Source organism: Pipistrellus hanaki, assembly GCF_964339955.1.
Source record: "Pipistrellus hanaki genome assembly, chromosome: 3".
In the NCBI taxonomy this organism is placed as follows: Eukaryota; Metazoa; Chordata; class Mammalia; order Chiroptera; family Vespertilionidae; genus Pipistrellus; species Pipistrellus hanaki.
In genome coordinates, this window is record NC_140505.1 from 164,571,225 (window position 1) to 164,593,430 (window position 22,206).

Below are 22,206 nucleotides of genomic sequence, written 5' to 3' on the forward strand. Positions count from 1 at the left end.
ACTCTGATCACAGTTGTGTAGATGCTACTGGCACCTAATAGGTAGGTCCAGGGAGGTTTAGCAATATCTTAAAATGAACAGGACCTTTTTCCTCCCAACAGAATTATCTGGCCCAAAATGTCAGTAGTGTTGAGGTAGAAAAGCCCTGGTTGATTTTGATCAATATGATCAATATGCCACGTTATAAGCAGTCAGTAAATATTTGCTGATATCATCATCCGTATCATCACCATAGTTTTCCTGCTCCTTTTCCTTGTATTTACTATTCTTGCATCATATGTGTGTGTGTGTGTGTGTGTGTGTGTGTGTGTGTGTGTGTATAAACTTAATATGATCATTTTGCCAATAGCAGTTTCAAACTTGGTCTCTGGATTCAGATTTCATGTAATTTATATTTTAACTTTAGTCTTTCATAAATTTAAGTTTGAACCATTTATGTGAAAACCAGATTTAAATAAACAAAAAGAAAAAACACTGTGACCAAATTTGGATTATCCTTCTTAGTACTGGGAATAGCAATGTAGATAATTTGAAAACTAAAGAGAATCCTAAGATAATCTTTATTTTGCCATACCCTAATGTATATATCTGGTACATTTACTCTTTAAATTATGTTTGATAAGCATTATAAAATTATTTTGCATGATCTATATTTTATAGAAAAAAAATTCTTAGAAAACTGGAACCAGGAAGGCATTTCTTCACTCTGGTGTGTGTGTGTAAAGGATATGTAATATACAAAGCGCCGCTCAGCCAGAAGCTGGGCTCACGGCTGGCGAGTGCAGCAGTGGTGGCGGGAGCTCTCCCTCCTTGGCTGCAGGACTGAGGATGTCCAACTGACAGGTTAGGCCCACTCTTTGCGAGAGGGCGCAGGTCAGGTCGGGCTAAGAGACCCCCCCCCACACACAAGTGCACGAATTTCATGCACTCGGTCTCTAGTTAACTTTATAATTGTGATTTAATGCTTAAGATTCAAATTCAAAACCAAATCACTGAATTTTTCGCTCCCATTTTATCCTACTGTTTTTCTCACCTCAGTAAATACCAGCCACTTCTATTCAATTGTGGCCAATTTTGATAAATTAAAAAAGAAAGAAAAAGAACAAGTAAAACTATTACTACTTACTTGTTCTAGAAATTCTGGTTAAGTGGGTAAAGCGTAAGCCTATTTTATATATTACCATCTCCCCCAAGGGGTGAGCCAATTTAAAAATCACCTTCTTATCTGCATTTTAATCTCACCAAAAATACTAACTGAAAAACGAAATTTTGGAAAAACAATGAACTCTGTGTAGCTAAAACCAACGTGTGGGTGAGAATGTTTGTAAGTGTTTGTAAGTATATGTTACTAAATTTAAAAAATTGTGTATTTTTTAAAAGATGTTTATATTTTTTCAAAGACACTGAAGACATAGTTTTGTGATGAGAAAGTTCTATAAATGTTTTTATTGATTTCCCTGTGGGAAAGACGTTTCCTGTTAGGAATTACTGTTCTTTCTTCATTCTTGCCACAAGTTTATAACATTTCCCTCGCTGGATACGTCAGAACAGTAATCTTTGATACCGTGGCAGTCTTTCCAGGCCCCGGGTCAGAGTTCACAGGCATCCAGCCCCCATTTGGACGGTCTGTGAGTTGGGACAGTTTGTTCTTTGTCCTAGGGTAAGAAACTAAGAATAACCTAATGGGAAAGAGGATAGTTAGAATACTTTAAAGATAGAGAACTCTCCTGATAATTGTGACTCATCATTTTCAAGTCTGTTTTTCATAAGTAAAAGAGGGACTTTGCTCTATAAAACATAAATATATCCCACAAAATTAATGCATGTACTTGTTCCCTTAAAATAATTTTTAAAAATTGTATTTACTTACATAAAATCCCTTTTAAAGATATCGCAAAAATGTGGTTTGGCATTAAATAAATATACTTCATTTTATAAAATAAGTATTTTTGGATAACTCCTTCTCATATTTTTGGAGAACAGTTTATTTTCCGAATGGCTGTTGGAGGGTCTCAGCAGTCCTTTAGAACCAGGTAGATGTGTGTAGTAACTGATTGCCTGAGTTCTGTCAAAGTACACAACTGTGCTGCCTGCATAGTTGTGTACTTTGACAGAACTCAGACAATCAGTTACTACACATGCTTACTGCCTGGGCTTGTGATAAAAAGGAAAATGGAAGGAACTGCAAAGCCAATGCTCCCGCATAAAAATGTGACCAAACAGCCATGAATAAGGGGGAAAGGTCAGCATGGCAGTTTGTAAAAGGCAGCAGATAACAAGAACCAGACTCCTTTTGCCTCTTCACGCTATCTGCTCGGAGGCCCGTGTCATATAAACGTTTCAAATAGATTTACCGGAGGGTTCAAAAGGCTTTTCTCTCCTCAACTGGAAGATATCAGTGATTTAGTTGTCTTGCATTTCTTCCATGCCTTTGAAATGTTAGCCCTTATTATTTGAGTTTAATCATTTGTAATCAGAAGTGTCATTTTAGAAAGAGTTGTAAAGTTAGTCTGGTTGTTGTTGTGTACCAGACATCGCCAGCAGAGACGAAAGCCAGGGCATGTTACAAGAGGTGTTTGTACTCTGGAAAATGACCGTGGTGTGGGCAGACCACAGGTGATCACGCAGTGGCCGAGTCAATAGACAGAAAAACAAATCTTTTAGTGTAGTGATCATTCTTCCTTTTTATTCCTTTGAGAAAGTATGATGTGATTTGAAAGAGTTAATAAATGAAATGCATGCAATGAGTTACTTAAATGTGACGATCCATAATAGTTCTTGTCAAGCCTTCTAGCCCTCTCATCCTCCCTCCCTTCCTCCTTCTACTCCTTCTTTCCTCCCTCCCTCTCTCCCTTCCTTCCTCCCTCTTCCCTTCCTTCCTACCCTCTCTCCCACCTACATCACTCACTTTTTCTATCCCTCCCTTCCTCTGTCCATCCCTCCCACCCTAAATCACTCCCTTTTTCCATCCCTCCCTTCCTCTGTCCATCCCTCCCACCCTCTCTTCCTTTCTACTATTTTCTTTTGATGACTTCTTCAAGAAGTTTCCTGAATATTTGAAGCATTTTTTAAAAACCAGACTGAAATAACACTATATGAGTGTTGTCACACTTTCATTTATTTCTCAGGGACACCAAGCACTTTCTAAAACACTCTCCTTGGAAGAGGACCCGGGAGGGGGAGAATCATAGTGTAATGGTCACAAAAAGCTCTCTTTGAGACCTGGTCATTATTGTCACCTAACAAGTTAACTAGTTAAGTGGATTATACGTATCAGGTCTTTGTACTTAATCCTTGAAGGTGATATACAAATAATATATCTGTGTGTATATTTTTTAAATACACAAACATATTTGTCCCCTTCCCATGGGTTTATTCTTCCCCGTTTTTCTCTTAAGATGTGTTCATGCATGCATCATTTCCTTAAGCATAAAATAAGTAGGGAAGAGTCATAGTAGGTAAGTCAAAGAAAGATAGTTTCAATGACTATGGCAATAAACTTGCTGAATCAAAGTCAGAAAAACCAGTTCTTGCTAAATTCTGCTACTAATTAACAATGTGGTTCTGACACATCATTTCTCCTCTTTTGGCATTCATTTTCTTATCTATTTTAGGGCTTTGTTAATAATGTTTCAAAGTCTCAGTGAAAACGTCAGCAGAATGTCTCATTCATTCATTTAGTCAGAGGTTTTTTTATTGAATTCCTACACTCTTCCAGATAAAGCAAACGAAACAGCCAAACTTGCTTTTCACGTCAGGCATCTGTTTTAATGAAAGGAGATAGGTAGGTAGGTAAGTAGGTAGGTACATACTAGTAGGTAGATAAATTGATAGTGAACATTAGAAGGTACTAAGTGACCAAGATTGATAAAGCCTGTGATGGGGAGGAGGTTGCAGTTTTGAACGGGGGGGGAGGGGGGGGGATCTGAGGGAGGGAGGAGAACCATGTGGCTGTTGGGGAGGAAGCATTCCAGGCAGAGGCTCTTAAATGTGAGGAGCACCAAGGAAGCCACTGGGAATGAGAGTGGAGGGGTTGGAAGTCATGGAGGGCCTTTTCCTGGGAGTAACTTGGAGAAGACTTACACTTTTAAAAAGATCATTTCAGCTGTTGTATTGAGAAAAGAATGAGCAAAAGGTGGTGGTGGTAATGAGAAGCAGGGAGAGCTGTGAATAGGCTGGTGGCTTAGACCAAGCTGGTAATGGAAGAGAACTGGAGTGGAGTGGTTGGATATTTGTTAAATTTTGATGGCAGGATTAACAGGATGTGCTGATGGATTGGATGCTATCAAGGACAAAAGGGACTCAGCATAGCTCCATGGTATTCTGCCACAGGAACTGGAAAAATAGAATTATCCTTAACTAAGTTGGAAAGTCTAGCATAAAAGCAAGCTCCAGGAAGAAGATAAGCAGGTAGAATTGGACATGTGATATTCGAGATCTCTAGTACACATCTAAATGGCCATCAAGGGGGCCATCGGCATGTGGATCCAAAGTCCCAGGAGCTTCTGGATTGGAGAAATCATCGTGATTGGCATTAGCTTTTCGGTGGCATTTAAAGCTCTGAGCCTAGTCCTAGGGCTCACTGGTGGCATGCAGGCAGAGAGGAGGTCCCAGGATGCCCTGGGGCACTTCCATGTTACTTAGTTGGGGAGATGAATCTTTTCAGCAAAGGACCCTGAGAAGGAGAGGCCCAGGGAGGCATAGCAGGAGAGTGGTGTCCTGGGGCCACAAGGAGTGTTTTGGGAAGATCGCCTCCCTCAACATTGCTGATAAGTTAATTGAGACAAGGACTGGGACTCTACCACTGGAGTTTAGCAAAGTGTCGTGGAGAAAGGGCCAGGAGCCTAATGACAATGAATGTAAGAGAACAGTGGAGAATGGAAGAGCTGTAGGGAAACTTAGGGAGATTCTCTTCTTACTTTTTATTTATTTATTTATTTATTTTAAAAAATATTTCTTTATTGATTTCAGAGAGTAAGGGAGAATGAGAGAGAGAGAAACATCAATGATGAGAGAAAATCATTGATTGGCTGCCTCCTGCACACCCCTCACTGGGGATCGAGCCCGCAACCCAAGGATGTGCCCTTGGCCGGAATTGAACCCAGGACCATTCAGTCCACAGGCTGACGCTCTATCCACTGAGCCACGCCAGCCAGGGCTCTTCTTACTTTTTAAATATTTTTTCAGAAGTTAGGAAAGTGAGAATGTCAGTTTAGGGTAGGGATTGGGTAGTAAGGTGCTGGAGGTTTGCAGAGAAAAAAAAGATGGTCAATACTTGTGGAAAAGTGGGCAAATTATACGTATAGCACAGCATTTCTCAACCTGAGCCCTGTTGACATTTTGGGCTGGATAATTCTGCTGCAGGAGACTGACCTGTGCATTGTAGGTTGTTCTGCGCATCCCAGGCCTCTACCCATCACCCCAGCTGTGGCATCCCAAAGTGGCTCCAGCCATTGTCAGATGTCTTCTGGGGTCAAACTTTCCGGCAATGGAGACACTGGCCTAAGGAAATGTAGTGTGATCGTCAGGGGGCGTTAACAACCCAGTTGAGGTTCACGTTTATGAATTTAACATGAGACCATTGTTGTGCTATACTCAGTGGGCAGGTGCAGGCACAGAATAGACAGAAAGTGAGATTTAACAAGTGTTGGGGTTCTGCCCAATGAGTACAATGAAGAGAGAAAAGAAAAGCTCGGGAGTAGTTTTAATAATTGATCTTGAAATTTGTGCTGAGTGGGGATGAAAGTGAGGAAAGATGGTTGGAACACTAGTTAATATACACTCTATGGGGCGGGAGGATTATTGGCATTGGGGTTCTGAAGAGGGAGATGTGTTAGGAGTTTTCAGAAATAACCTACTTGGTGTCGGCGTCCAGGAAGAAAATCACAGATGGAGGAGGTGCAGGACGAGCTCATCCACAGGCTGACCATTGGCCGGAGCGCCGCCCAGAAGAAGTTCCACGTGCCACGGCAGAATGTGCCAGTTGTCAACATCACTTACGACTCCACACCCGAGGACGTGAAGACGTGGTTGCAGTCCAAGGGCTTCAACCCTGTGTAAGTCTCTCTGGGAGTACTCCACAGTCTGTGTGTAAGCATGCATTGTTTCCAGTTTCGTCACCAAGATGTCACAAATGACTCTAGAAATGTAAGAGCCCAAACAGCCTTTGTTAATGCTCAGGAAATGGCTGTAGCTGTTTATAGCTGGAAAAGAATAGCAAGAAGCAGGAATAACTCTCCTTTGAGGGCACCCTGTGTTCTGAGTGGTGGGGTCGCATCCCTGGCCCCTCCAGTGAACTGTCTGCAGCATTGAGGCTGCAGTTTCCCATCTCCCTTCTCAGGCCACTCTGGAGGGACTGTCTTAGGCAGACTCCAGACCATGTAGGGCAGAGAGCACACTCTCTCCTGCTGCGGGATAGGTGCCAGGCAGATAAAAAATAGGAAACATTGCCTATTGTGAACCATAATCTAATCAGTCTTTTCCTTTAGTGAACCCATGGTAAAGTTTCTAACTTACCTATTATTTTTGTTAACAGCTTATGTGTGTGTGTGTGTTTTTTTTTTTTTTAAACTCTCTTTACTTGATTTTGAGTCTCTGTACACATTCTTTTTAAATGCTTAAAATTTTTCTCAATTACAGTTTACATTCAATCTTATTTTGTATTAGTATTCAGCGTACTGGTTAGACAGTCATATACTTTACAAAGTGTTCCCCCCGATATGTCCAGAACCCACCTGGCACCATCCATAGTTACTGCAATATTATTGACTGCATTCCCTAAGCTGTACTTCACATTTCCGTGACTGTTCTGTAACTACCCATCTGTATTCCTCAGTCCCTCCACCTCTTTCACCCATCCCCCCAACTCCCTCCCCTCTGGCAACTGTGTCTTCTGTTTTGGTTTATTTTGTTCTTTAGATTTCACATGTAAGTGAAATCATGTGGTATTTGTCTTTCTCTGACATAATACCTTGTAGGTCCATCCATGGTGTTGCAAATGGTAAGATTCCATTCTTTTTTTGTGGCTGTTTATTATTCGTATTTTTAAGCCCTTTTTCTTATTATTACTTAAGAAGAGCCCTTTAACATTTCTTGTAATACTTGTTTGGTGGTAATGAACTCTTTCAGCTTATGGGTTTTGACACAATCAACTATTGAACTAATACATATTTAAGAAAACTTGAGTATTATAAACTCACTTGCCCAGCATGACTTAAACGGGAGATTCACTGGTTAGTCCGTTACCTTTTACTAGAAAGTTCTCTCTTCTTCCTGTGAAACATAAAATTTCAAGGAATTGGTCCTAAACAATAATGATACCATATCAATTGGCTCCTTTCTGATACTTCATACTCAGATAGCAGGGGTGGGGAACATCTTGCCTGTGGGCCACATAAGGCTGGTGAAATCATTTGGTCTGGCCCTGCCAGGCATTAGGGGTGAGTTTATTAAATATTTGACCAAATATAGCAGGCTCCTTTTTAAGTTTATAAATTTGTATGGCTCCAGAATCTGTAATAATAAAAGTGTAATATATTAATTAGATTGGACAGCCAACAACTTTCCAGACGAAGCTGGAGCTGCAGGATTGAGGCAGCTGCTGTGATTGCGAAGGCCTACTCTTGCACGAATTTCATGCATTGGGCCACTAGTGATGTTATAAATATCAAAATGGCCCTTGGCAGGAAAAAGGTTCCCCACCCCTGTGATATCGCCTCAGGGTCATATCACACGTGTCTCTGTCCTTAACTGGACTAAGCAGGGTAGTACCATTTGATGAGTTCCAGTGTATGGAACACTTAGAAAAGAGGTTATAGCAGGACCAGAAATGTTCTCTTTTTAACAGACAATATTTCTAATCCTCTATTTCTTTGTGTGTGTGTGTTTTTTTAGGACTGTCAATAGCCTTGGAGTATTAAATGGTGCACAACTCTTCTCTCTCAATAAAGATGAACTGAAGACAGTCTGCCCGGAAGGAGCCAGAGTCTTTAACCAAATCACCGTACAGAAAGCCGCATTAGAGGTAGGACTTGTCAACCCGAGGTGGAGGTGGGCATTTGTCAGGAGTATGGACTCTAATTGAAAGCTCTGGACTCGTCTGTTTATGTCCATGTTGGTCAGCTTCCCTTCCGAGCAGAGCTGCATTAAGTTTGACTCAGCATTTGTAATTGGTCTCTGGGGACCATCAGTGACCATTTGCAGGGAGATTAATTTGCTATAAATGCTCGTGTAACAGGAAGCCTGGGCATATACTTTTGGACAGTTAATGAAAACGTAATGTTCTCACTTTATATGCATTAGCTATTTCTGTAAGAATTTCCATTTTGACACAGTAATGGACCTTTACTTTGGAGTAAGTAAATGCCTTAAGCAGCCAGAACTCTGCCTGTTCTTAATATTTAGTTTGGAGACTATAGTAGGTACGAGGTTACAAGTTCTTAAATAGTTTGGAGACTATAGTAGGTTAGAGGTTACAAGTTCTTAAAACCATGGCTGCGTGTCTCCGACCTCGTTATCCATCTAAATGGTCAGAGGGAAAGTACCAGTGAGGCATCATGAACATATGAGCATAGGGAGCCCTCAGAGTAGTTATTTGGTCCTAGTTGTCTGTGGAGAAGCAGAGTAGATATTTTCTAGGTTGTACGTCCTTAAGCTTCCACTATTCTACTCTACTTAAAAATGGGCCTTGTAGGGGTAGTTTCCAACTTTACATCTCACAGCTCTTAATAGCTTCCATGAACGTCCTACTTGGACTCAAATGAAAGGATATAGGCTTTGGCATGAAATTGATACATGATTATCTCCAGCAGGTATATTATGTAAATTCAGTACTCAACTCAAGAGTGAAATAGCTTCATGCATACAATCCTGTAACTAGTCTCCTTCAGGAAAATTCTACTTCCCTTGGAAATTTTTCTACATCGATCTGTATGTATCAGGCTTCCTGCATAGGGAATTATATCTTTTCCGAGGCAGCTTTGTTAGCATTATAATACATTCTAATTTTATCGAAAGTGTATAAATACTTCCTCAGGGTATGATAAAAGTGCTGTATTCCTTTTGTCCAGATTCCCTGTCATTGTCATTTGCCCTGACTGCCCACATCCTCCTGGTCTCGCTCCTATTTCTCTGACTGTGAATTGAGGCTATCTGAGATTCTTTGTCTTCCTCAATGCCTTCCCACCATGCCCTTCTCCTGCATCTATAATAGTTCTTTTATTAGATTACTTACCTGGAAATGAGAAAAGCCAAGCTGACGTCAGAAGGTCAGCACCTTGTGGAGGGAAACGTGGCGTGTTCTGAGACAGAGAGACAGTCTCTGGGCCTGATTTAGAATTCCCTAAAGGGGTATAAGTTATCTCTAGAGCTAACAGAGTTCTTTGATAATTTTTCATCCTATTATGCTCATTGTACACATAGCTTCTTTCTCCCAGGGGATCTAGAGCTGTCAACATGTATTATTATTTGTCTTTAATCCTCACCCGCGGATATTTTTTTCTCCATTGATTTTCAGAAAGAGTGGAAGGGAGGGAGGGGGGAGAATGGGGGGGGGAGAGAGAGAGAGAGAGAGAGAGAGAGAGAGAGAGAGAGAGAGAGAGAGAGAGAGAGAGAGAAGAATATTGATGTGAGAGAGACATATAGATTTGTAGCCTCCTACACTCACCCTGGCCAGGGCTAGGGTTCAAACCTGCAATCCAGGAACATGCCCTTGACCAGGAATTAAACCCGAGATCCTTCAGGGTGATGCTTTAACTACTGAACCATACGGACCAGGACTGTCCACATATATTTTTGATGTATTCTCATCATGTTCAAATGAAAGTCATGCTGAGTGAATGCCTCAAGATTCTATATAAATAAAAACATATGTTAATGTGATATGTTAGTGACACTCAGAAGCATCACTTACATGAAGGGCAGCCTTGAGCTTTTCCTCTAACAGGTATTAGAAGAAAAACACAAAGGGCTTTTACCCTGAGCTGGTTGATGCTGGGACCTTCAGCCTGCACAAAGCAGTAACCGTCTTGTCTGAACCTTGTTTCTTTCCAGGATAGCAGCGGCAGTTCTGAATTGCAAGAAATCATGCGAAGACGACAGGAAAAAATCAGTGCTGCGGCTAGTGATTCAGGAGTGGAATCTTTTGATGAAGGAAGCAGTCACTAATTTTTTTTGTTTGTTTTTAAACTCCATTTACATTTTTGGCATTATTCCAATGTGCTTTGTTTTAAGAAGCCATGAAGGGAATGTCGGAGTTTTATCTCCTGGTACACTTTATTTATCGCCATAAAAATAACAATGCAAACATAAGTAAGTAGAGGACTTGCTTCTGGCCCGTTATTTTTATTAAAACTGAAAAAATTCTCATTGAATTTTTTGCCCTTGGGAAATATTTTCTTAACCAAGATGAGGTTGTTTTTTGTTTTTTTTTTTTTATTGGATTATTTCATCCTCATCTCAGTGTATAGGCAGGCATTTTTGATGGTGGTGAATTTACAAATTGCAGCAAAAGGAAGGCATTGTCCATGATTTGAAATCTAACCATTCCGGATTTGCCTGTGACTATGGTGTCTCTCATTTAGGGCGGAGTTACTTTAGGCTAGCTTCTGCTTACTTGGGTCTCTTGTTTGACATACTCGATAGGATATTTTGATTTATTTAAAGTTCTCTATGCCAACACTTTTTAAAAGATCAAAACATTTAATGAACTGTAAAAATACAACAAGGCCTTGGACGTGCAAATATAAAACTATGGAGCATTCTCGAGACATTCTCTTCGTCATGGCTCTGTTGCTTACAATTCCTTGTATAGCTTGGATATTGATTTAGCTTCTATTCTGCTTATTATCTGTTCTGTGTTCTTATATATAAGAAAGCACAAGTGGAAAAGAGGTCATATATATTCAAACTATGTCCCAAGAAGTAGCCTGCATTGGTGTGAGTTACAGTATTTTGCTTAATGAAGGTCTCAGTTCTGAATATCCATATTAGTTGTTAAAAGGAAATTGGGGCCATTTTATGTGTTTATCTGTGTCAAGTTTTTCTGGTTATAAGAAACACTTAATTTACACATATGTTAATCCTGTGAAAGATTCTAGATATAGAAAAGAAAGATAATTAACCTTCAACAAATGTTATTTTTGGAAACACAATTTTTGTCATTAAATGTTATATTATTTCACATATATAAAACAGATGTATGTAAGAATGTTGTATATTTTAACATAAATCCATTTAGAGAGATTATTTAGATTCATTAATTTTCATAGTGCCTTTTTCACATGCGTCAGCTGGAAAGTCTGCAATAAACAGTATTTGCTGTATATTAATAAATGGTTTCTGCATCACTGGCAAAATGATTCTTTGGTGTGTAGGCGGGGTCAAGGTTGAATGGAATGAGAAAAACAGGCTCACTCATATTTTTAAAACTGATTTTCAGTGTATTATTGAGTCTGTAGAAACCACTCTAGAATACTTTCTTCAATTGTTTCTCTTCTTTTCACCTCTCTTATTTCATTAGCTTTTCCTTCTACTGTCTAGTCACAGTTGGTCACAGTAGTAAAAATAAATTTACATAGATTACCAAGTGCTTCACAGAAATGCTTTGTTAGATAGCTATTATAACTCTGTGAGTTGTATTTTATAGGTAAGGAAATTCTCCCCAAATCATGAGGGATATGGGAGTTTTTCATTTCTCAATATCTTTATAAGATAAAGTGAAACAAACATAAGGATGATGGACAATTATTGTAGATTTTTTTATTTCATAAGCATTAATACACATTTATCACTAAGCCCTTACTAAAAATATCTGAAGAGGTAAGTACAGACAAAAGGAAAATTAAATAGTGTAATGTAGCATATCTAATAATATTAAAAGAACTGGTATATACACTAATAAAATTAACATGCAAATTAACCTTACCTCTGCTATGCCCACAATCCACACCCACCAGCTAATCAGGAGTGAGTATGCAAATTAACCCAACCAAGATGGCAGCAGCCTCGGAGCTGGAGCAAGTAGGAGGCTTGGGTTGCCCCGGCAATGGAGGAAGCCAAGCTTCCTGCCCATCTTGGCTGGCCCTGGCCTCCTCTCAAGGCTATAAAGTTTCAATTATAGAAGATAAATAAATCCCAGATACCTGCTTCCAGCCGGCCCTGGCCTCTGCTCAAGGAGGTGCTGAAAAAAGAAAAAAAGGAGCTGGGAGCTTGGGTTGCTGGGGGGTGATTAGGCCAGGATTGTATGGCAGTTGTGGGTGATCAGGCTGGTGGGAGGTGGAGGCCTTTGGGGGTAAGAAGACCAGTAGGGGGGCCAGTTGGGGTGAGCAGGCCGGCAGTGGGGGTCAGTTGGAGGTGATCAGGACAGCAGGGGGGGAGCAGTTTGGAGTGAGCAGGCCGGCAGGGGAGCAGTTGGGGATGAGCAGGCCAGTGGGGAGGGTAGGTGAGGGTGAGCAGGCCAGCAGAGGGAGCAGTTGGAGAGAGCAGGCTGGCAGGCAAAGTGGTTAGGGGCAATCAGGCAGGCAAGTGAGAGGGATGTCTGACTGCTAGTTTAGGCCCAATCCCTGTAAACGGGCAGTAGGACATCCTTCAAGGGGTCCCAAATTGGAGAGGGTGCAGGCTGGGCTGAGGAACACACAACCCCAACCCCTATGCACTGGGCCACTAGTAATTTATAACTGTATAATTGTTTAATATATTTTTATTGATTTCAGAGAGGAAGGGAGAGGGAGAAAGATAGAAATGATGAGAGAGAATCATTGATCTGCACGCCCGACACTGGGGATTGAGCCTGCAACCTGGGCACGTACCCTAACAGGAATCGAACCGTGATCTCCTGGTTCATAGGTCAATGCTTAGTCCCTGAGCCACGCCACCCAGGACTATATGTCTTTATACTATAAAATTCCAAAGGAAACTATCACAGAGGTAGAAACTGCATGGAGCAGTTACCTCCCTCGGGGCTGTGGGGACAAAGAGTTGGGGTGGATGGGATTTAGAATCTTGAGGGAGAGCCCTACAGAGATTGGATCCAGACATCCAGAAGTCTGAGGGTTTCGGTCACCTGTGCCTGTGAGATTTGGAGGCAAGGCCCACCCACAACTGGAAAATAAACCTCTGAGAAGGGGGCACAACCTGCCTGGTGCTGTTACCTCAGGAATTCAGAAAAGATTTCAACTAACAGTAGCTCAGCAAGATCCATAGAGCTGGGACTCAGACCTACGGGGAGAGCATGCCGGCCAGCTGGACCTTGAATTTCTGAGCAGGCACAATGAAACTACTTCTGGGAACATGGGGAAAACTAAACCAATGGGTAGCTGGGACCGACATGAAGTCAACTGTTGCTTATAGAACAAAGAACTATTAAGGCTACTTTGTCATCTTCATCTTGCTAAATCTAGCATTGGGGTCATCTCAGGTTGCTTTTTTTCCTCCCTCACGATGGGTCTCAGTTTTTCTCTTCCTTTGCCCGTGTAATAATTTGTATTACATATTTGACATTGTGGATATGTTTTAGATACTCTAGAATATATTATCTCCCTTTGAAACATATTGATTCTTGTTCTAGCAAGCTGTTCTACATGGCTGATCTCTTTGAACTTGCACACCTTTGCCTTTACGCTGTTAGGATGTACTGTAGTAAGCGTAATGTGTTTTAAAAGGTATTGTCACCTTGATGGGACTCTGTCTGCAAACTCTTCTGCATATCTGGTCAGGCTTGATTTCAGGCTTTGCCTGTACCTGTCAGAAATGGTACCTAGGGAGTTTTTACTTCTAAGGGATACCGTCTTCTGGATGAATTCCCAGAGTAGCTTGTATCTTGGCTGGATGCCTAAGATGTTGAAGCAGGTTTCTTCACTTTTCTGAGCTGCATCTTGAATGTCCCCCAGCATGGCCACCTCTGGCAGTCCTGTTCCACTCTCAACCTTGTAGCAGCCACTCCCTGGTAAGCTTTGGGTAATGTTGCTCTACAACATGAACTGGGTGGATTCACTTATAGATTTCTGCGGCTTCTCCCTGCACAACTGCCTCCACTCTGGTGCCCTTCTTTGGGAATCCCAGCACTTCCAGTGCCCTAGGCTCTGGTCTGGACTCCTCAGGTCAGCGGGGCTAAGCTGTTCTGCTGGGATCCCATTGCTGGGGAACTGTCTCCAAGCAAAGAGCTGTTGCGTTTCCTTATCCCAAGGATTATACTCTTGTGTTGTTCATAAAAGGTGAACAATGAATTACATTTCCGCTCATCCCTCACCCCCTAGGAGGTGCTGAGTCATGGGTAGCTAATTTGAGAGACATTCTAATCACATAAAACTTTTCTCTAGGAAAATTTGAGATTCACTTGTTTCTTAGGATTACATTTGTGGAGGCTACATTGGGGGTTGGGTGGGTGGAGATCTCACCAAGGTTGGGTCTTCACTTTCTTCTCAATGCGAGCATAAGGAGACTTGCATGAGGAATGTTATTACCAAGTTGTGTGCTCGGTTAAGGGGTTTATATAAAGACTGGTGGCTTCTGAGTAGGAGAAGACAACTTTCATTCAATAAATATTTAGTAAGTGTCTTAAGAGCTGGACATGGAAGAAAATCCTTAATGTATCCTCTGCCCTTGGAGCGTACAGTCGAAGGAACTGTTCACCTTATTTCCCCCTCGTGCTAGTCTTGCTGATTTCCTGAGGCAAAATTACACCCCAAAACCAGCACTGCTGATTTCCTGGAAGCTGTGATTTCATACTTGTAACATTTAGTTTTTCCCAAAGGGCATGGCTTTAACAGTTCTGGTTGGAGACAGGAACTCCAGTCTGTACTCACATCTTTTTCTCCTACCCATTTTTCTTTTCCTCATCTTGGTTTCTTAATCCCCTCTCTTAAGACCTGCTCCCACATCATCCCACAGCCTCCTTCCTGGACTCTTTGTTCCTTTTTCTGTTTATTTGTTACTCCTCACCCAAGGATATTTTTCTATTGATTTTTAGAGAGTGGAAGGGAGGAGGAGAGACAGAGATAGACTCGATGTGAGAGAGATACATCGGTTGGTTGCCTCCTGCATGTGCCCCAAGTAGGGCTGGAGATCCAGCTTGCAACCAAGGTGCATGCCCTCAACAGGAATCAGTCCGTGGGCCAATGCTCTGTCTAGTGAGCCAACTAGCCACGGTCCTTTGTTGCTTTTTATCTTCAGAGTTGAGGACACGAAAGAAGCTGAAGAAGCTAGTTGCCTTAAACTCAGTTTTTTTGTGTGTGTGTGTGTTTTTGTTTGTTTGTTTTTTGGTGGAGGGGGGTTACAGTTACCAGAAACACACACACACACACACACACACACACACAACACCAAAAAACCCTATCTTTTAAATTATTGATTTTTTTTTTGAGAGAGAGAGAGAGAAATGTCAATTAATTGTTCCACTTATTTATACATTCATTGGCTGATTTTTGTAAAGAATGTGCCCTGACCGGGGATTGAACCTGCAACCTAGATGATGCTCTAACCAACTGAGCTACCCAGTCAGGGCAAAACTTTTAATATCCAAATGTTCAGGTTTATCTCATCACATTGTAAAAGAAAGGTTATAAAATGAAATATTTTATCTTACTAGAAAATTCTGGTAAGATAAAAGGAATTGCTAAGCACTACACTGTTAGACTCTGCATTGGCTTAAGATATGGCTATCAGGTGCTCTGAGGCAGCTGAGGTACTGAATCTGAATTTGTGTATCAGTTGGGATATTGTAATCGCTGAGCTGCTGCCTGGAGAGCCTGAGGCATCTCCTTTACCTGGTGCTGGGATGAGGTGGGCAATGAACCAGGGCTCCTGCCAGGCCCAGATGGTCCTGGTCTGGGCTAGTCCCAGGGCTCTGTCCTTCCTGACTGTGGTCCCAGGCACGTGGCCCAATTCCTGCTGCTTTTCGGGGCTGCCCTAGGTTGCCCTTGCAGCAGTTCTGTCCCTCAAACCTGGCTGTGAGAGGAACACAGTTTCTCCGACTTTAGTCATTCCTGTCCCTACAAATGAACACACAGTCTCAGGTCACGGAAAAGTAAGGAATCACACACGTACGCGCCCATGATGAGAAATTAGCACCTAGAGATCTTTCACAGCTTGTCCTATTTCAACATTTCTTCCTCTCAGCTGCCAATACTAAGGCCTTCTGCCCTCCCATCTCTTCTCAAAGGGAGGGAAACAAGAACTGAACTATGTGCGCTGAGAATATCACAGATATCCCCACTTCTACGGACGAGGGAACCGAAACTCAGATACAAGGAGCTTATACAAAGCCACAGAGCAAATGGGACAAGTACATTTAGATTCAATCCCCTTGAACTTTTATATAGCCTACAAATCTTTCCTCTCAGGTATCATAGGTTAGTGTGTTAAAAAGTTATGAGCAGAAAACACTTTTTAAACATGAAACTTTTATATAGTGTTCCACTGTATCAATGAGGTAAAAATCAGAGTTCCTCTCATTGAAGGGGCAGAGCCTCATGGGAAATCACTGGCCCAGCCCCCCAGGTGGCCTCCGTGAAGGCCCCCCAGGCCCATGAAGGCAGATGGGGAGCTGACCACCCATGGCAACGTCAGACCCGGAAATGCAGTTCTCGGTCTCAGCAGCCACTGACCGCTGTGGTGGGTTTCAGAGGCTGACCACCGCTTCAAAGCACCACCTGGCTGAGATAAAAAATTACCTTCAGATGTCTTCTCAGAGTTCCACATTTATGCTTTGAAGTAAACATTACATAAAATACTAATAAATCAGGGCCAAAAATTAGCTGATTCTGGCACACATACGTACATGGAGCACAATAAGCCTGAGGAAGCCCATCTTTCCCATGATAGCCAGGCCAGAACCAGGACCAGACACCCATTTGCTGTGTCAACCTGCTTGTGGCTTAGTCAGTAAACATAACAATGGCGAGGTCTCCAGCTCCTAGATGGAGGGATGGATGAGAGCGGCAGAGCTGTGGGACCACAGGCTAAGGCGGTGGCCACGGTCTGCAGTCCAGCTCACAAAATGCAGCCCCGCACAAGGCAAGGGAGGCCTAGAGTAGGAACAGCTATAGCAACCCAGCGTCCTGCAGCCGGTAAGTGGAAACACATTTCACATTAGGAAGCCAGCACAGAGACGTTACGTTTATTGCCTCTTCTCTACAACCGATCTTTCAGGGCAGCGTGTAGACGTTTGGGTAATTCATTTCATTCGTCTTGAAGCAATAGGGGAAAAAATGAGGAAACAACTTCTCATTTTATGCCTTGGTGACAGCGCAATGGATTTACAAAATGCAAATTAAAATAGCGATCTGGAATCACTTGGATGCTTCTCTCTTCTTTTGGCGTTTGCGAGGCTGATGAGTTCAACTCACTCCATCAGGCTTGTGCAGGGGAGGCCGCTCGGACCGAGTTGCTGACTCCAGGTCTGGCAGCGATTAGCAGGGATGGTAGTGCTGGGGAGCAGGCCTCATGCAGGGTGTGCTCCATGTACGTATGTGTGCCCAGGGGGGATCCCGCGAGAAAGGGGCCTGCTCTCTCAGGGGTTGTCTTGGTGCTGGTGGTGGTCTAATCGCCCAGAGAGAAACTCAGAGAATCCCGCACCGCTTACTCTGTGCCGATGCTGCCTGGCCACCGCGAGTGCTTCACACAGCCTACCTGCGTTTTACCACAAAAAAAACAAGGCAGATATGCCTTTTCTTTCTTTCTGTGGGAGATAGTAGGTGACTTCTCAAGGAAACACACCTAAGTGTCAAAGCACAGGCTGCTGTGACTCCAAAGTCTGTGCTTTTCAAGGATGTCACCCCGCATTCCCAAACCACCACACACCACGCCGAGGGCTGTACACGTCACCCCAACGCAGCCCTGTGGAGGAAGCGCTTCTTATTCCCACCTTCGAACAAGGACACTGGTGCACAGAGGGGTTCAGTGGTGCTCCCTGAATGTGACACAGGCCCTGGCATTGCTTTGCTGGGAAACCCCAGAGCCTGCCTCATGAGCACGGGACATGGAACTCACACAAGGCTGCTGCAGCTGGTGGTAGAGTCGAAGCAGAAAGCCAGGCCGGGGCAGCCCAGGCCTCTGGGCTGGAGGGTCTACTCCTGCTCCGACACCACTTGCCTGAGACACAGAGTCCACACTGGGCCACAGGCTGCACCTGCTTTCCATTCTGAGGTCTGAGACTTCGGGCATCAGAGGGGGGCGGAGTTTCAGGTGTCACCATGAAGAAACTGAGCCAGTCCTGCTCAGGGACCAGCTTTAAATGCTCTTATGAAATTTATTCAAAATCCCAAGATGGCCCCCTTGGAGACAGTGGGAGGTTTGCTTGTACCGGGGAGCCATCTACACTAATAAAAGAGAAAGATACAAATTGACCATCCCTCCACTATGCCCACCAGCCAATCAGAAGTGAGTATGCAAATTCACCCAACAAAGATGGAGGTTACTTTGCATACACAGGTGCTGAGCGAAGACTGAAGACAGCGTAGAAGAAAGCCAAGCACTGCAGAAGGGAGCGAAGTGGCGGAGAAATGAGTGAGGCAGTGGAGATGGGAGGGAGCTCCTTCTCTGCTTCACTCCGGCTGCAGGAAGCCCTATTCTTACAGGAATAAGCCTGAGGAAGCCCTATTCCTGCAATGGGCCTCTAGTGCAATATAATATGTTACTCCACCTATTGTCTGTTTTACCTTCTTAAAGCCCTATGAGAAAGCTGCCCTCACTAAGTCCATTTCACAGATGAGATGACTGAGTCTCAGCCAGGGGCAAAGCCTTCTAAACTGCTTTGCTCTGCACCACTGCTGGGCCCTGCGCTGTACTGCTGCTCACATTCTTTGGTTAAGGGCGGACATGACCTAGTTTGGTTTTGAACACAAAGGAACCCTTCCAAGACCATTCTGTTTTGTATTTGTAGTGGTGGCAGTTAACTGTTCCTAGCTGAAGCAGGAACTTGGACTCTGTGGTGTTCTCTGACCTGCTTGTGTCAGCTGCTCTGAGCTCCTATCCACTGCCCTGGAATTCACCATGACACACACACAAGCCAACGACCTGGCTAGCTCAGCAGCATCCACATGCCAAGCCTCCTGGCCTCCTGGGCTTTTTATTGATGGGAAACCACTGTGGGGCCTATTGTTCACAGGCATCCGGGACTCTGATTCAGAGCCAATAGCCTTGCATAAGACTAAGACATCCTAGTGAGTTTCTTAAGTAATGGTCTTATTACGGGGTTTGGAAAGAGACACTGAAAAAAAGAGAGAGAGAGAGATCCAACTTGGAGGAAATCCACTTCTAGAGAAGCCTGCATATATTTTAATAGAGAAAAGTTTATTTATTCAAAGAACCATCATTGTTCTGTGGCCTTTTCCTGAGTCCTTGTTTGCATTGTGGGTTACCCCATCTCCGATCTGTTTCAACGCTCGCCTGTTCTCTGAGAATTTTTTTTGGATAGTCACACACCACTGCCCTGAAGAACTCCCACTGTCCCTGAGACCGAACCTGGTTGTAAAGGTGTCCTTTAGCTGCCGTATTAGTTCAGGGTAGACCGATGGCCGGAGCTGACAAGACCGGCAGCTCAGTGCCAACGTGACAGAAATGTGTTCCTTGATCACGTCATGGCTCAGTAGGCAGGTCTTCTTCCTGCAGGTGACTCAGGGACCCAAGCTCCTTCCATTTTTTTGGCGCCACCATCTCTGAAGGGGGATGGGGAGTGGGAGGGGAGGAGATGGAGTGAATTGCAGGGGAGAGGGGCCAGGGTGTGAAGTCTTACTTCAGCTTACCTCCCACTTGCCAGACGTGGCCCCAATGTGCACTGTTACATTTGCAATCACAGTAAACCCAGGAGTGGGAGCATGGGGGGTCTGCAGAGTAACCCATGAGCATCTGGGGAGGCCTGGAAAGAAGTTGTCATTCTGGCATCAGGGCGGAAGAAAAGCCTCATCAGGCAGGGCTGTCGGTTTGGTCACCGCTGGGCTGGGGCCCGAAGGGTGGGTGTTCGGTGAGTGTGTGCTGACAGCAGGAATGAGAGTGCATCACTGGTGCTCTTTAATGTAGCTCCGTAGTCTTTCACACCCGATTGTGGCAGGACAGCCTCTCCTGGACCTTCCAGAAGAGACTCGCCGTCCTTCTCCTGGGTCTCCACCGGACACGTTGTGTGTTTCTGTCACGGCATCTGCAACACCTTGCTGCCTGTGATTTCACTTCTGATTTTCCTACGAGGATGCTAACGCCTTAAAGCACATGTGTCAAACACAAGGCCCGCGGGCCAAATCCAGCCCGCCAGGCCTTGCAATGTGGCCCGCACCGCGCTGTCATCACTGCACTCCGCTGTCAGTTTATGACATTGTCAGTTTATGACTGTTCAGTAAACCATTCGGCCCGCGATTTAGGCTGGATTTTAGATTTTGGCCCCTTCTCTGATTGAGTTCGACACCCCTAGGACCCGGTCTCATCCTTCTTCATAGACTGGCCCCGCCTACAGTCCCTGGCATAGGATGCTAAGTAAAATTACTTCCTTCGAGGTTTAGGAATGTCATATTGCTAGCATTGAAAACAACCCTCTCTATTAAACACATTGCCTAAAATGAAGCTATTCTATTCCATTTTAGGTCATCAATGGGAACTATGAATGAGAAGCAGCATGAAGTGGGGGAAAGGGGTATTTTGACTAGACAGAGCTAAGTGGGTATCACCGAGTGGTTGTTACAATTTACTTAACCTAATTGCTTCTCTGTTTCTTCTGCTTCTTAATGGCTACTCTTAATAAATTAAGAGAATATGCATATAAAGAGTTTATCGCATTAGGACAGTGTTCAGCAAACCTCGGCTCTCAAGCCACATGCAGCTCTTTGGCCTCTTGAGTGTGGCTCGGCCTTAGAACCACTTCTTCAACACAGACTCGCCCAGGCCTTCTGCACATGGGCCACGAAGTTTCAATCGCATGGTACCTGCACGCCCGCACGAGGTATTTTGTGGAAGAACCACACTCCAGGGGCCAAAGAGCCGCATGTGGCTCTCGAGCCGAGGTTTGCTGACCAGTGCATTAGGAGGAAAAAAAAACAACACCCACCATGTCTCCTCTGGGAGTCAGGTGTAAATGCTTAAAAGCAAAACCAGGCCTCTGTTGAAAGCTCTGGGCAGCTTCAATTTGATTATTAAATTTCATGCCCTGGCAGTGGCATGCGCACTGCACCTGCCCTGTTCCCGAAAGGGGAAGCAGACTTGGGTTTCAGCCTGTAGCCCCGAGAAGCGTGGAAACAGAGCCTCAGGGGTGAGTGCTTGGCTGCGTAGACGGAGGAAATGCTCTCTGACAAGTGAAGGGCTGGGCTGCCCTGGGAGGTGGCAGCTCCTCACCCTGGAAGTGCTCAGTGGGAGAGAGTCAGCCATCTGCCAGGGGTGTGTTTTGAGAAAGAGGGTAGGTTAGCTTGGAATTTCTCATCAAGGAAGAGGCACGGAGTCTTAGAAAATACTTTTTTGGTGTGTGTGTGTGTGTGTCCTTACAAAAACAGCAACGAAACTCTGATTCCATAACACATTTTTAAAAACCAGGACATAGCACCATTTGTGCTTCTAGTGCCTAGTATATTGCGAGTGGTGACGAGCCCTTTCCTCGGTTGGTGGATTCATTTATTCACCGTGATCAGGTAAACAAACATTTGTACCAGGACTGGCTGACTGAATGGACGATATCCTTACGAACACCCTCACTTTCCCCGCATGCTGTCACTATGACTTGTTGTTTTCAACATCTTCCCTAATGGTTGTAGTGACCCTGTCCTGGACAACCTTCCGTTCGTTCAGGTCCCTCCTAGAATGCAACTCCCAGACCTAAGCGTTGAGGGAGTGACACCGGGATCGGGCCTGGCGATGAGCATCAGTTGAAAAGGAACACAAAGTCCCGCTGTTCTGGAAGGCCGGGTTCCAGAGGCCCTGGCTTACGTTTCCTTCAAATGCATCCACACGGGGCTGTTAGGAAACCAGGGGCAGACGCTGGCCATTTTTTGCATGCGTTGTTTTTTTGTTTCTTTATAACCCCTTTGGCCAACGTGGGTCTTGTGTGGAGTCCCAGGTATGGCCTCTGGACTCTGAGCTCGTGCCAAGTACCAGAGCGGCGATCTGTGAGCTAGGAACGGGGCCAGCTCATTTGAAGCGCATTACATCAGACATTTCCTGAGGCGCAGAGGAAGGCCTCCTTGCTAGAAAGCAGGGAGGATTTTGGCTCTTGGAGATTGGATTCAGTAACCTGAA

General features: G+C 44.0%; 1 protein-coding gene across 3 annotated transcripts in view; it reads left to right on the top strand.

Annotated features, from left to right (window-relative positions):
• EPS8 (EGFR pathway substrate 8, signaling adaptor) overlaps positions 1–11,354 on the top strand; it is a 156,752-nt gene extending 145,398 nt beyond the window's left edge. For all 3 annotated transcript variants that reach the window (XM_084877907.1, XM_084877908.1, XM_084877909.1), the window contains 3 exons: positions 5,876–6,056; positions 7,894–8,023; positions 10,051–11,354. In XM_084877907.1, coding sequence (XP_084734033.1) covers positions 5,876–6,056; positions 7,894–8,023; positions 10,051–10,164 — 425 coding nt within the window. In that variant the 3' untranslated portion in view covers positions 10,165–11,354. The remainder of the gene's footprint in view (positions 1–5,875; positions 6,057–7,893; positions 8,024–10,050) is intronic.
• The last annotated feature ends 10,852 nt before the right edge of the window (positions 11,355–22,206 follow it).